Source organism: Protomyctophum parallelum (assembly GCF_964188405.1).
Source record: "Protomyctophum parallelum genome assembly, chromosome: 19".
Classification (NCBI taxonomy): domain Eukaryota; kingdom Metazoa; phylum Chordata; class Actinopteri; order Myctophiformes; family Myctophidae; genus Protomyctophum; species Protomyctophum parallelum.
The window spans coordinates 11403170-11419370 of record NC_139717.1 but is presented as its reverse complement, the minus strand read 5'-3'; the positions used below and the strand labels follow the sequence as shown (position 1 = coordinate 11419370).

At 41.0% G+C, this 16201-nt stretch overlaps 1 protein-coding gene across 1 annotated transcript; it reads right to left on the bottom strand.

Annotated features, from left to right (window-relative positions):
• Positions 1-1997: 1997 nt before the first annotated feature.
• rsph3 (radial spoke head 3) lies at positions 1998-15648 on the bottom strand. The gene is made up of 8 exons (XM_083790221.1): positions 15393-15648; positions 14429-14516; positions 13235-13379; positions 11869-12014; positions 9237-9440; positions 4436-4598; positions 3277-3363; positions 1998-2458 (listed from the first exon to the last, which is right to left on the bottom strand). Exons 1-8 carry the CDS (start codon positions 15512-15514, stop codon positions 2388-2390), a joined length of 1026 nt encoding a protein of 341 aa, XP_083646347.1. The 5' UTR covers positions 15515-15648; the 3' UTR covers positions 1998-2387.
• Between the last annotated feature and the right edge of the window lie 553 nt (positions 15649-16201).

Below are 16201 nucleotides of genomic sequence, written 5' to 3'. Positions count from 1 at the left end.
AATCTCAGCTTCTCTGTGAAGGAACGTTTGAAATGTTGAATTATTAGGTTTAGCTATTTGCTACCTACCTACTTTATGCATGTAAAAAAGTAGTATTATGAAGTATGGTACAAGTTTCCATCTATAAAAGAAATACAGTTTTATCGATTCAGAATTATTCTGGATCCCTTTTTAGTTTCTCAAAGAAAAGTAAATCATCTATCTGATGAAAAAAAAAGGTAAAAAATATGTTATCACGTATACAGTATAATTATTTATTTTAAATTTGTCAATTGCTTTAAATTTACTTAATCTTGGACTATAGTGATATTAATACTAAATGCCTCTGTGTATATGTAATTTGTAAGTTGATTAGCGGTATACTGTGGTTACTTTACGCCACTTTTTATGCGTATGCACCATCCCAGCATATGACGTCAGGGTATAACTGGTATAACTAGCTCTCAATGATGACGTAATAAAGATGTGGATTAAAGGACCCCATTACCATCACAATAATAGTACGACAGTGGTGGGAAAATTGCTCAATTGTTTTACTTAAGTAAAAGTACCAATACTGCATATACATTGATGCATGCTAGATGTAAGCAAGATAAGTGTCATGGCCGCCCCAATGCATTTCCAATGGAAGTCACATGGTTTGATACAACATTTTGGACTACAAGCTGTTGTATGGCTTTCGGCTGTGTTTTCGACTGCCCCCCTCCCCCTCATACAACACAAATGTTGTGTCAAGTGACTCTCATTGGAAATGCATTGGGGCAAGATGTATCACACTCTTTGTATACAACAAGCATACATCAGTCTGTTGCGAAGGTGTGAGTGAGGCCTTACAAGTAAAAGTACGGAATTGAAAATGTATAAAAGTATCGGCATCAAAATGTACTTAAAGTACTAAAAGCAGAAGTACTCATATTGCAGAATGTCATATTGCAGAATGTCCCAAGTTCAAACTGTGTACTAGATTTAAATGACTATGTAAAAATGGAGATATGTTTTGCCAAAGGGACTTTTGTTGTGGCAGATTTTAATTCTCAAGCTTGAGAAAGAAAACAGAGTACTCTGTATAAATCTGAGTTGTAATATAATTAATTATGTAATGTAAACATGCTGTAAATGCATGAATTATGTAATGTAAACATGCTGTAAATGCAATTGTGAAATGGTGTCTTATAAACCCATGAGGGTTGGGCACATTGTGTGCAGGACACGAAAATAAATAAACAATCAATCAAAATCAAATATTTTGAAAATAGCAGTTCTACAAGCTCAAAATGCGTCACGTTGCTATGCATTGTGAGCTTGTAGATCGGCTATTTTCAAATGGCCGAAATGTATAGGGTTGAAGTGGTTAATGTATGTTTTCTAATCCAAATTAAAATCGCCAAAGTAACTAAAGTTTTCAAATAGTTGTAAAAGTAAAAAACTTGGCTGTGAGATGTAGACGTAAAAGTACTGGAAATTGGAAATACTCAAGTAAAGTACAAATACATCAAAATTGTACTTAAGTACAGAACTTAAGTAAAAATACTTTGTTACTTTCCACCACTGGTTATAACTATACATAAAATAATAATGACAACAACAACAACAACGGTCACTTACAGCAGTGGTTCTCAAACCTTTTCATGCCAAGGACCCTCCAATTAATGTATGCATTATAACAACTCAGTCTTCATATTAAGTGATTTCCTCCTGTTGTTATCGTTAAATAAGTGTTCAAACGATACACACTTTAATACACATAGATTGTGATTTATTGAATAGCAACTGTAAAACAGACCACATTTTGTCATTAGGATTTTTCATTATGTTGGCAAGGCTCCAACAATGAAACACCCTCCCAACACATGTATCTATATCTACGTAAGTCTGTGTTATTTTACCAAATGAACAACACGAGGGAGTTTATGCAACTAAGAACCGTTCATTTATTGTTCATACTATTTCCGTGGCCTTGACGTTTCTCTTTTTTTTATGGAGGCCAGGGACAGACAGTAGGCAGACAGGACACGGGGAGAGAGATGGGGTGATGACATGCAGTGAGGGGGCCGTCGGGATCGGGAGTCGAGCCCGCAGCACGCTGCCAGACTGGATTACCAGCCAAGGTGCCTGGACCGCTAAGCCACGGCCCAGGCCAACTTGTAAAGTCTTTTCATAAATTAATGTTGACAAATGTAGCAAAAAATAGCCAGCCAATCTATTGAACATTTGTGAAATTGGTTAAATGTATCTGTTAAGTGCTGTTGTAACTTAATAACTACATTGAACACTTTGGAACACAGGTTAAATTGTTTTGCCATCTCCTGAAAAGTAGTGGTTTTGGGACTTACTAGGTTTCCTCCCGACAGTGACGAAATTATCACTAATATTATTATACCCCACAGTCATTTGGGTGGGTTTGGCTCCAGCTGCCAGTAGGCCTCCAGCTGCCTCTGTGTGACATCAAGGATAAGCACTGTAACAGAGGAGAGCAGTATCATTGAAGTGTCAATCTGAGAACCCATCATAAAAAAATAAAGGAAAAACAGCGCCCTCTTCTCCTTAGTCAACAATCTGTCTTGAGACTACTGAAGTGTAGACAGAATGTGCTTGATGTGAGATTTAACCCATTGAGACCTGAGACCAGCTTCTACAAACGTCTTCTAAATCATGACAGTTTTCTGAAAATGTTAAGTTTCTCTATGTCAGTGATGCTCAAACATTTTCATGTCAAGGACCCCCAAAATGATATGTATTTGGCCATAGACCCCATCTCATAATATTTTCCCAGGCAAATTTCTCGTTTGGGTTTGGGAACCACTGGACTACAGCAATCTGTAATGCTAAAACATGAACACTAGATGGAGATGTAATAACATTATAAATTGTCATCCCTAGAGGCACGCCACCAGTAAAGTGTGCTTAAAGTTTAAGGCAGCTAAATTGATACATCATCATACAACAAAGTCACACACTGATCTAGCTTTGTTCGCTTGTAGATCTGCTGGTTTCATTTAGCAACCAGGGGTTAGGCTAAAATGTGTATGCCTATTTGTCTCACCCTGCTTGTTGAAAAAGATGTGTACAAATTGGTGGATAGAAAACTATCTACAAACTACTATATTTGCTTCAGTAGAACTGTAGAAATGTACTGAAAGTATATTTTGATGCCAATACCTGAAAGTTTGAATTCAGCACATTCAGACAGGATACTTTAAGGAGTATTCCTACTTTGTTGTGTATTATTACTACATTTACTTATGCAAGAAAATCTGTGTGCGTGTATTCTCTTACAGTCCAATTGTTGTCTAGCGATGCATCTCTTCTCCAGATTGTTGCCAACTTCAGTCATCAGCCACGGGAAGAAATCACTCTCGATGTCTAGAGGTCAAAACAACAGACACACATAAGTGTTCTGTTTGTTGATTCAATGATGACCAAGTACTTTGACTCCAAGGCTTCTTTATTCAATCAAACAGGTATACAAATGTTTGTCCTTGACATGAACTCTATCTCCTCTGACTTCCTGTCTCTATGTGCCCTTATATGGATTTCACTACTGACACAGACACTACAGACACTGACACCTTGTGGTTAAAGATAATAGATAATGATCATGATCATCACAATAAGGTTATGTAGCCCTACAGTATCTATAGGCCATATATCAGTGATGTCAAACCTTTTCAAGGACCCCCAAAGTGATATGTATTTTGGCTGCAGACACCCATCTCAAAGATATTTTTTGCCAAGGACCCCTGGGCGTCTGAGGACCCCCAGGGGTCCTTGTGGGCGTTCCAGGGGGGTCCCCAGCTAAATTGTCTAATACAGCATCAAAATCTGTTTAACCACTTAGTCTTCAACCCTATTTCATACATAAGCAGCTATTGGACAATAGCTGATCTACAAGCTCACAACATGTGTTGTGAGCTTTAAATGAGAATAATGTGGAATGTTTTAGAAATATTTTAACAACACAAATCCTGTATACTAGCGTTCCTTCCTGGTGTTATAACCAAGTTATGACTCTGAGGTGAATGCCATAAGAATGCGTTGCGTTGCCTTGCCTTGCTTTGACCTGCTTTGCGCTGCGTTGCCTATTTTATGGTTGGAGGTCGTTGACCTTCTTGTGTCAGGGACTACGTTGACTGAGGTTATATGAAATAATCGATTTAACCGACAATTACGGTAATTAATCGAAAATGAAACCAACAGAATAAAATTAATTTATATAGTAAGTTGGTAACAAATAAATGTGCAAATGTTCCCAAATGGAAACCAAAGGCAGAAACCTTATGGCAGTGGTACTCGTATTCAAACTTTATTTTTTATCAAACTCAGATTTTAAATCTGAGTGTACATAATATGGAACCAGACCATTTAGAATCCCCTCAGAGGGTCCCCCTGGACCTCACTTTAAGAACCACTGGCTCAATGGTAAAGAAGGGCAGACCTTTCTCCACGGGGTCATAGAAGTAGCCCTGGTTCCTCAGGGTGTTGTAGACCGATGGCAGGAGTTCAGACAGGTAGTGTTGGGCAAACGCCCGCGCAGCGATCTTCTCCGCAGTCTCCATGTCCTTCTGCAGCATCCTTTGCTCCTCTGCAAGTCTAGCATCCTGGGCTCAGAGAGAGAGAGAGAGAGAGAGAGAGAGAACACAGTTCTAACATTTTCATGTCAAGGACTCCAAAAGATTGACATAAGATTGACATTGAAATAAAATCTAAATTCCACTTTTTCGTATTTCAATTTTTCAATATTTACTTTCTCTACAAGCTTGCAAACAGCCAAAGTATAAAATAGTATTTCCCAAACTTTATACTGTAGGCTTTCTACGGACTCCCAATCCTTAAATAAAGGCAAGGCAAGCACATTTCAGAAACAAGGCTAATGTTCAATGTGAACCGAGTGCCTCGCTATGAAGGTCTTCTATTTTTGAAAAATCGTAAAAATGTGGCGCAAATCTTTGAATATATTTTCTTTCAGAGTGAACGTTTTTAACTAAAGTCTTTGCTTCTGGGGGCATCCCTGGAACGACATATTTTCAGATGGGGATCGGCGGCCAAATAAATATAATTTCTGGGGTTCTTGACATGTAGAGAAAAAGAATCCCGCACACTGTCTTCACTTTGTTAGATGTATTGAGCAACGTTTCGGTCGTCAGACCTTCATCAGGCATAATCATCAGGCTGCTGATGCGTGAGCAGCACACCACTCAGTGTCTCTATTCTATACGATTACTTTCATTAGGTTGAAGATGCATTGTCAGTAGCCTATCTACCACCACAATGGTGATCTGAAGAAAAGATAATAGGCAGCATTTTACTGTGTTCACTCCCATGAAATTCCTCATGAAATGCCTGGAGAAATTGGTTATCTCTTATATCAAGAGCATCATTCCTGCTAGTATTGATCCTTTACAGTTTGCTTAATGTTCAAATAGATCTGTGGACGACGCAATCTCTCTTGCTTTACACACTGCCCTGGTACATCTTGAAAAGAAAAGCTCTTATGTCAGACTACTGTTCATAGACTATAGTTCCGCATTCAACACTATTGTACCATCTAAATTAGTGTTGAAACTCAGTGGCCTTGGTGTGGGCAGCTCCATCTGTAATTGGCTATTTGGTTTTCTGACAGGCAGGCCCCAGTGTGTACGCATAGGAGAGAGATGCTCATCCACAATTCTCACCAGAACCGGTGCGCCCCAAGGCTGCTGGCTCAGTCCTCTGTTGTACAGTTTGTTTACGTTTGATTGTGTCGCCAGATATGGGAATAACAGCATAATTAAATTTGCGGATGATACCACAGTGATCGGAATAATAACCAACGGTGATGAGAGGGCCTATAGGAGGGAGATAGAAGATCTAACTCTATGGTGCGATAACAACAACCTCTCACTTAACACCAATAAGACCAAAGAAATCATTGTAGACTTTAGGAAGTCCAAAGGTATCCACACCCCCATTTCCATCAAAGGGTCATCTGTCGACATAGTTGATAACTTTAAATTCCTGGGCATACACATCACAGACACATTCAAGTACAAAAGTGAACTTTTATCGCGGTATAATTGAAAGTGTCTTAACTGGCTGCATCACAGTGTGGTACGGTAACACGACCGCTCAGGACTGCAACAGGTTGCAAAGGACCGTTAAAACAGCAGCTAAAATCATCGGCAGCACAGAATTACCCAGTCTCCATAACATCTACACCACTCGTTGTATGAAAAAAGCCCACAACATCATGGAAGACATCAGCCATCCCGCAAATACCCACTCCCTTCCAAAAAACGCTACCAGAGCATCAAATCTCGCACCACCCGTCTCAGTAACAGTTTCTACCTCCAGGCAGTCAGGCTGCTAAACAGCTGACCTTGAACTGTATTGCACTGTTTTGTCACTTCACTTTTTTCTTGCACTATAGATGTTTGTTTATGTCCTGTGTATGTAAGACTGAGAGTGCTCTGAGCTAAATAATTTTCATTGTATTTATACACTGTATCTATACACATGACAAATAAACCTGAACCTGAATGTAATGTATGGGCTGTGCATGGGACACATTCTGCCAGTTGCGTTGTGACAAGAAAGAGTCTATCCCCTTTTCAATGCGCAAGTGTAATAATGCCCGAGATTCGAACCCGCGTGGAAAGCTAACATCTTATCCACTAGCCTAAAAGGGGATTCCACTTTGGCAAGGGGAGATATTAGCAGGGTTCGTACACATTTTTACCAATACATTTTCATAACTTTTTCAAAACATTTCTTTAACCCCAAATATTTAACCCCAGTTCCAGGCCTATAGCAATCATATTGTGCAATATAGAGGGTATGCGCATGCATAGACGTTCCTGCACAACTTCCGGGTAAAATAACAGATCTATACAACATATCACGGTGCAACATGTTGTTTGTTTCTGCCGGGTTTCAGTGTGTGTTGCTGTTGTGTATGTTCTCAGTGTATGCTTGTGTTAACCTTGTTTAAGTTCAGTACAGTCTGTGTAAACTGTCCTCCTAGGTTTCCTGTGTGTACTCTGAATTTTGAGATTCTGCATATGGGTCCAAACACACCCGGGGTCCTGACAGTGTTTATGTCCTTTCAGACGGGGAGCAGGGGCCTGTTTCACGAAACTTGGATTCGAGATTAAGCCGGGATTTAACACATATCCTGGTTTAATATATCCTGGATCAGCGATTAACCGGTTTCGTGAAAGCTGGTTAATCTTGCCAGATTAATTTAACCAGTTAACCTGGATATGTTGAGGCTTGATTCGGTTTCATGAAAGTGATGCTACATTAGCTACCATGGAAACGAATGCTTTGGACTTAGCCTGCTCCGGACCAGGCTAACAGCCAGGTTTAACCTAATCCTGATGTCTTTACTGTTCATTAAGCAGTCAAACTGATCACAAACCAATGATGTTTTTCAGACTTATTCAATTATTATGGGTTTATGTTGCCTTATTTGTATCGGTCTGCATTAAAGGACTAATTTAACTAAATTTCACTATATAAAATCAAATAACCAAAATATATAGGCTGCACAACATCGTGACAGCTTATGAGCTTATAGATCATCTTTTGGTGAATGTTCCCCAGAATAGGTTTGCTGTCGTGCAAGTGCTTTCGTGGAACGGAATAAACCAGGCTGTAAAGACCAGGATTGAAAAAGCCTGGTTTTGGCCTAAATCCTGGATTAGTTAATCCAAGTTTCGTGAAACAGGCCCCAGGTGACGCTGGCGTTGTTGCCTGGATCAATGACAGGTCTCCAGATCTGCTCATGAGGGACACGTAGTGTTAAAAATAGCTAAACATATAAAATAAAAAATAAAAATAGCTGTGAAACGTTACAATGGTAATATGTTGTAAAACAATGATTAATGGTAATATTTAGTGGTTTTCACTTTTACAAAACAATATATATAATATAATATAATATAATATAATATAATATAATATAATATAATATAATATAATATAATATAATATAATATAATACTTCTTCTTAACCGTGCACTTGCACGTCATCAAACCTATTCTGGGGAACATTCACCAAAAGCAGCTGATCTACAAGCTCACAAGCTGTCATGATGTTGTGCAGCCTATATATTTTGGTTATTTGATTTTATATAGTGCTTAAATTAGTCCTTTAATGCCAACCGATACAAATAAGGCAACATAAACCCATAATAATTGAATAAGTCTGGAAAACATCATTGGTTTGTGATCAGTTTGACTGCTTAAGTTAAATAACTCAGAAACTACAAAACATTTCAAAGTAAAAAGTTCCAGCATCTGTCTCCACAGTAAACTGAATTTTACAAAGTGTGAATGGAGTTTCTAGGTGAAAGTAATTTTTCGACATGCCACTATCTGCCTATAAATGTCTCAAATTTGAAAGCACTATATTTCTAAAACTATGAAACATTTCAAAGATTCCTTTTCAGGCAAACATGTCCACCGTAAGATGAACCTAAATACGTTTGAATGGGGTTTCTAGGTGTAAGTATGTAGGACTAGTAGCATGCCAAATTTGTGCTATTGCCATTGAGAATGCATTGGGCATTTAATGAACAGTAAAGACATCAGGATTAGTTTAAACCTGGCTGTTAGCCTGGTCCGGAGCAGGCTAAATCCAAAGCATTAGTTTCCATGGTAACTAATGTAGCATCACTTTCATGAAACCGAATCAAGCCTCAAGTCAACATATCTAGGTTAACTGGTTAAATTAATCTGGCAAGATTAACCAGTTTTCATGAAACCTGTTAATCGCTGATTCAGGATATATTAAGCCAGGATATGTGTTAAATCCCGGCTTAATCTCTAATCCAAGTTTCGTGAAACAGGCCCTGGTCTAGTCAGCCGCGGGCGCGTGCACGAGTGCGTGCGTGAGTGACAATTTCATGGGGCCGCGCCCACCAAAAAACGCTTGCATTGTCGCCCCTCAACTTCTCTGCGTGTCCAAAATGAACGCATGCCTCTCATTGAAAATTAATTACTAGGCGTGTCAGGTCACTGTCCATCTGAAAGGACCTCTAGATGTATGTTTTGGGCATGTTTTTTTTTTCTTTTTTGGGGGCAGGCTTTATTACTCCCTTTCAAAACACAAATGTCCAAAGAAAATCCACTTCTCGAGTATTCAATTTATCCGCAAATCTGAAAGATGATGGATAGAATAATCACCAAGACCAAGCAATAATAATGGATAGTTGCAACTGATCTGTTTTGTGCGTATATAGTATTATGTAGGCTACCTTCTCCTGGCGCTTGCGTCTCTCCTGCTCCTCCAGACGCTGCACCTCCACCAGCTCTCCGTTCCTCAGCTCCTCGAAGGCCCTCTGCTGGGCACGCAGCACCGCCAGCTCCTCCTCCTCCATCACCTCCAGCAGAGACTGCTCCACCGTCTTCCCCACCAGAACCTCCAGTGTGGCCTGCACCTCCCGGTCAAAGTCAAACAGCTGCCGTGGGGTGTTGGGGACGGGGAAAAACACAGGACAGAAGGGTTCTGAGCTGAACACAAGACAGAGACAGGACAGACCAGAACCCTACTGCCTGGCCTACACAGGACAGAAGGGTTCTGAGCTGAACACAGGACAGAGACAGGACAGACCAGAACCTTACTCTCCTGGGTCACTGGCTTAGCGGTCCAGCCACCTTGGCTGACAGTGCGCTGCGGGTTTTTGAGTCGTGATCCCGACGACCTTCGCTGCGTGTTACACTCACTCCCGTGAAGTTTTCAAATAAATGCAGTGAAGTACAAAATTTGGATCCGACATATAAGCAGAAGTAAAAGAACTGAAAATTGGAAATACTCCAGTGAAGTAAATGTACCACAAAATGTTACTTAAGTACATTTAAGTAAATTTACTTTTTGGACGGTTTTGGAGATTACCTTCCACCCGACATGCACATGCACACTATTTGATTGTAAGGTTAAATGTGTTTTAAGGCACATGTGTTTGGGTTCACATACCGTAGCTACACCATAGATCTTTTAACTCCATAAGAGACACTGCTGCAGGCTTTGGACTGACCAAGAAAAGGTCAGGCTAGCTTCTGAGTCACTCATGAAAAGCCCTTTGAATAGATTTGCGATGTACAGGCTTATGTAAGCTCAGTGCTGTATAGCAGGGGTTTTCAACAGGTGGTCCGTGGACCACTGGTGATCCGTGGAGGTATTGCATGTGGTCCCTGAACATGCATTTAGCAATGTAGCAAAGTGAAGATTTTGTATTTTCGTGCACTGTTCCGTGGAAGTGCGTCAATGTTATCAGAATTACTGGGAAGTCTGAGATTAATAAATTCCACAGAAAAGGCAGTTAGAATCTGAAGTAGGGTGAAGTGTACCAGCTTGCCTGATTGAGTCATCATTATTAGGAAATGTTAATGTGCCCATATAATCACGTGCTATATCTTGCACGTATTTGCCATTTTTACTATATATTATATATAATTACTATTACTATTATTACTATTATTACTATTATTAAAATAGTTCAAATAGCCGATAATAGCCATAATGTATGGATGTAGATCTGCTAGTTGAACTATTTTAAAATATTTTTCAAGATACTGTAGTAAAATATGGAAAAAAAAAAGTTTAGGGATAAATGTTAAGGCATGCCCAAGATAGGGCCACATGTGTCCGTACTGTATATCAGTTAAGTCCGTGGACCATCGTTTGAGAAACAGTATAAGACATGCATGCAAGATGCATTCCATAGCAAGTGTTACGAAAGCACTAATCTTATCCCATATCCCATTACAACACTACATTCTTGATTCTTAGTCAAGGTGGTGGTCCCTGGTTCACAATCAGTTGAAAACCCCTGCTGTATAGTGGTGAAAACATTTTTGCATGAAAAGCCCTTTGAATAGATTTGCGATGTACAGGCTTATGTAAACTCAGTGCTGTATAGTGCTGAAAACATGTTGGTAATACCAATAGGTGACCTATATACTGATGCATAGTCCTAGGTGCAGAAGGCCAGGTTAGATCTCAAGTCATCTTTAGTGGGTTGCTGTCAGCTGAAAACCTTTCATGTCCCAAACAGCTCCTTTTTTATTATTTGAAAAACATATATAGCCAATTTACGAGTATATCTGCTTTTTCACAATATTCGTGCGCCATTCTTTTAGTAGTAAAAAACATTACAAAATATCTATTATTATGGAGAGACAAGGGGCCGTACCCCTAATCCTAATTTTTTTAACAAGCTCACAACGTGTCGATGTAGATCGGCTACTTTAGCTCATTTTGAATTTGAATCCAAAGAAGTTTTGAACAGATGATGTTTACATACTCAACACATGCTCCATATTATGGCCAGTACAGAATTCATTCCATATGTTGATCTGACCCCCCCCCCCCCCCCCCCCCCCCCCCATGCCACAACACCAGCGCTCACCCAGCAGCCTGCCGCCTGCCGTCACCCAGGCGGATGCGTGCATGCAACTGCCCTCAGGGCGTCTTACTGGTTTTAACACTTTCTGTACACTCTTTAAAAAAAATCTTCCTCCTAGTATAATAGTACCTGATGATCATGTGTTTGGTAGCCATAAACGTCTAGACGTCTAATTGCCAATTAAGTACCGGATGCCACGGACGACAAGACGTCTTCCCTTGGGATTTTCTTTTATTTCTTTTTTTAATATTCTTAAATCTTTTTTTTTCTTTTTTTTTATCCATATTTTGAAAATCCCTTTAATCTGGTGTACAGGTGATGACATGCACATTACATGCATAATAGAATTACAAATTCTTTCTTTCTTTATAATGGGAGAATTGGCACTCAAAGCCTAAACTGGTGACCACCAGGTGGCGCTGAAAGTTAAGGGGAGGGGGAAATCACAGTACTGTGCCTTGACCCACAGTGGACCACCTACCTCGCCATGCTCTATCTGCGTGGCCACGTCTCTGCCAGATTTGGCCGGGATGAAGAGCGGAGTCGCTGGTTTGTCCAGAAAAGCGTCCGTCTGGCACTGGACATCAGTCACCTCAATGCGATCGCTCAGTTCCTCAAGATAGAGCTCTGAGAAGAAAGGGCGTTACTGTTTGAGTCAAAATGCAGACATTTTATCAAGCACGTATAGCCATATATACTTTGAGGTACGATAAACAACAGCCAATCTTTTTGTGACACATTTAAAGTGACAGGTGGTTCACATACAATTAACCCATTTAGACCTGAGGCCGATTCTAAAAACGCCTTCTAAATCCTGACCTAAGTTTTCTGAAAACCTTCAAATTCGTATTCAAAAAGTCTAACTAATGTTGATTATGTGATATAAAACAAACGGTGCCAACACAAACATTAAATGCCATTAACAATAAAGAGACAATATGACGTAATGAGGTAGCCTGGTTAATAAACCAGACCGAATCAGCCGTTGGCAAAAATAATATTTGCCTGCCGGCGGATTACGGTCTGGAGAGGCTCAATTGTACGCCCATTTCCTACACCAGAGAAATGGGGCGGCCAATCGGGACACGATATGCAATATGGGCGGGCTTTGGTACAGTGACTTTCAATGCTTGAGACCTTTGACTGACAGTAGCTCTGACCAATTGCGTCAAAGAGAAAATGTTTCAACCCGCCCCCCCTGGAAATGAAATCCAAGCTGAGCCTCCCAAGACTAATATCCCGCGGTCCGTGCGATATTAGTCTGGTTTATTAACCAGGCTAGTAATGAGGGTCAATATGACATATATTTTCCCTTCATTGTCAATGGCGTTTTTAAAACAAACATTGAACTAAAAACAAACATTAAACCTGTATATAGGAGGGCCCCTCAAAAGTTTAAAGAAATGAGACAGAGGTAGCTCCCGGATTGAAACGTATAGGGTATACTTACAACTACAACAAAAACTGGTTAATAAAAACAAACAAATACAACCACAGTCAGAGTATGGTGGCAACCTCAGGAACTGTCTATAACAGGGGTAAGGCAACCTTAGTGCTCCAATGTCCTCTCCTTCTCAGAGGTTTGATTATTATTATTTTTTTTAATGGACCATTATGTTTCCATGGAGACTGCCACATGCAGAACAGTACAGAGATCAAACATATCTCCACCGGTCATACAAATGAAAGACCAGAGAGGGGGATAACAAAAGCAGGTTTCAGTCAGACATTTTCAGCAAGCTATCTGCTATCTTTCAATGGCTAAAGTTTAAAATAATGGTTAATTAACGTGGTTAAAAGCTAAGGTGACACAGACACGTTCCAGGTCTTAATGGGTGATGATGTACCCGTTTGTACGTCGATGTGCTGTCTGCCCTGCAGGGCCTCGGGGGTCCTGGGTCTGTACTGCTCTCTGGTGCGTTTACGAGCCAGCACTCTCCTTCTGGTCTCCGTCTGTTTCTGGATCTCTGCTGCTGGCTCTAGCTGAGCTGTCTGTCACACACAAACATACATACTGTAGATTATATTGTACATGCACGTTTTTAAGATTCAGCCTCTTGGCGTTCGGGGTAGCGCAGTGGTAAAGTGTGCAGAGGTTGTGGGTTCTAATCCACCGCCGTGCATCCGACTTTGTCGAGTGTCTATGCAATTGGTCCCATTGAACACGGGACCAATTGTGTTTGGGGAGTGAAGCCGGGTGGGGAGGGTGATATTTGTCACTGCATGTATTCCTACGAGCCTGGGGCGGCAGCTGTCAGCGGGGAATGTCTGACAAAGGCTCTACAACATCATCCCAGTGGTGGCTCCTCACTGGCAGGTAAGTCGGTAAGATACGACAGCAGTGACAACAACACAAACATTTATGTGGGGAGGAAATAATTGCCATTAATAGTGACTCATAGGAATAGACTACATGACAACCAGGAATAGTCTGGTGACCACCGGAGAGATGGATGACAGCCGGAATGTAGACGGCACCCGGGAGCAGTTTGGGTTGGCGCCCCAGGCTGTCTCTTCCGTGATGAGGAAGCCCAACAAACCCACGGTGAGGCCTTTATGAGGCAAGCTTAGCCTGCAGCACCACCATGCAGAGCCATTGCGGCTCGAGAATCCACCACTACTGAATGACGTGCCTGGTGCAACGCACAGGTCCTGGACCTGGTGAGAGCAGGAATGGACCTGGTGAGACGTAGGAGGGGCCCGGACAGTAGGCAACCCACAGAGCCTAGTCCGTCCACGTGCCAGTTCCTCTCACTCCCAGTTCCGGCAGAGTAGTTCCGGAGCATCGGATTGTGTGGCCCTGTCTTTCCCTAATGGGACTGATCGAGGGTAGCTACTCGTACGTCGGGACTTGATCACCCCCGGCTGGGTCACCTGAGTGAGGGGTATGATGATGAGAGACCCGAAACCCCGAAATCACAGGCAGCCATCTTTGAATATATATATATATATATATATTATTTATTTAAAGCAAGGCTTCTGGAACACAATATTTGTGGCTCAGGTCTTAATGGGTCAAAGCAAGGCATTGTTATACTCACAAGTGGCATGATGTGCTGGGCATAAGTGTTTCCTCTGACAACACGGCGGTCATACATAATGTTTCCATATTGACTGGCTGTGTCATCCCTGTGATGTCAGGGAAAAGAGAAATTGTGCAATTATCAACACTTTCAAAGCGCAATTCACAATAACTTGTGTGAATTATTCTATAGCATAAACATATACTGTAGGACATTCTGTCAATATGCTTAAATAAACAGACTCAATGTTTGCTGAACAAAAACTCATTACAGCAGCCATAGTCCTAAAGTTTAGGTGTGTGTGTGTGCGTGTGCGTGTGTGTGTGTGTGTGTGTGTGTGTGTGTGTGTGTGTGTGTGTGTGTGTGTGTGTGTGTGTGTGTGTGTGTGTGTGTGTGTGAGTGATGCCCCTCAAGCATTAGAAGGACATTTTAATGTGTGAGGAGGCCGTGAAAACTCCACATTTCTATGTGATTGTTATTGTAATAATATAATATTTAAGGTTATTTGTTTGAAAGTGAAATATACCTTTAAGGTATACTCTATATGCCTGTCTCTATTCATGCTACATAGGCTATGTTATATCATTTTACCACTTTGGATTCTTGGTGGATGGTGTGGAGACAGCAATGTCAATCTATAGATCTAGTAATTAAGTGCAACTTCCAATCATCATATTCCTGGATATGGAATGGAGTGGTTTTATAAGAACTGAGAAGGCAAGCCACCGTACCGTGACCCTGGGCCTTTGATCACAATTAAAATGACACTTCAACAATGACACTTACGGTAAGTGCACCTTCCGACTCCCGAGTGATGAGATCAATGCTTTGTGAGCGAGCGAGCGCGCACTCGCGCGCACACGTTTATTTGAATAGCCCACGCCTACCGTGTCCGTGATATATATATGCTGTCTGTGCATGAGGGTTTATGTCAGTGAACTTGAAGTAAACTGCTTTAATGACTTAATGTTCTCAAACTCACTGTTGTTCGGAGACAGGTTCCCTGTATTTGGAGCGGTTCTGTGCGGGTCTGGGTCGACTTGAGAACGTGTAGGTGCTGTTGGTGGACTCCTTCTGAGTTTGAGGCTTCAGAACCGACGTCATTGTCTTCTCATGGAAATTATAAAACGATCAGTTGTAGTTATATCACTGACAACTTTGACTAGCAACGCTTGGAGGTTTACTACCCCGTTGGATCAAATAGATTGGCCTGTTAATGCCAACTAAGCTGCTGGATGTTTGAGCGAGACAGAGGGGTTGAAACGGTGTTGATGTTTATCAAGGCAACGCAACGGTATCCAGGAAACGCGTCGTTCATTACATCACTTCCTCTTTCAGAAATGTGAAGTGTAATTTGAAGATGTTCAATAAAGTTTAATTTCATGTAAACTTTTTATGTGACTGTGACCTTAATTTTGATTCGAATTACATGGAAACAAAATCTATACTCCATACTCCTGGGATCTTTGATCAAAACTCACAAAAATGTCTAGACATTGATTGATTGATTGATTGATTAACAGTTTGCAGAATTACAGTACATTGATTGATTGATTGAAATCTTTATTAACAGTTTGTAGAATTTACAGTACATTTTAAGCACAAACTCAATACAAAGACTGTTAACTGTGTGGGGGTCCCCGGGGGGTCCTCAGAAGTTCCAGAAACATAGGAACGCGGCCAGCGTGCCGGCCCAGTTTCGGCGAGCCACCCCGCGTCTGAAACGGTCGAGAAAGGACAGAGAACATCCAGACCCCCAGGAACGCGCCCATGGGGCCGGCCTGGGTCCTG

What these genes read in the sequence shown, in the direction of transcription:
- rsph3 (XM_083790221.1), bottom strand. Translation starts at nt 15,514, where the DNA reads ATGACGTCGGTTCTGAAGCCTCAAACTCAGAAGGAGTCCACCAACAGC. An exon ending in CGCAGATAGAGCATGGCGAG is followed by an intron (nt 9,441 to 11,868) that starts GTAGGTGGTCCA and finishes ACCCCACGGCAG; the next exon opens with CTGTTTGACTTTGACCGGGA. An exon ending in CTATGACCCCGTGGAGAAAG is followed by an intron (nt 3,364 to 4,435) that starts GTCTGCCCTTCT and finishes TTTGACCTCTAG; the next exon opens with ACATCGAGAGTGATTTCTTC.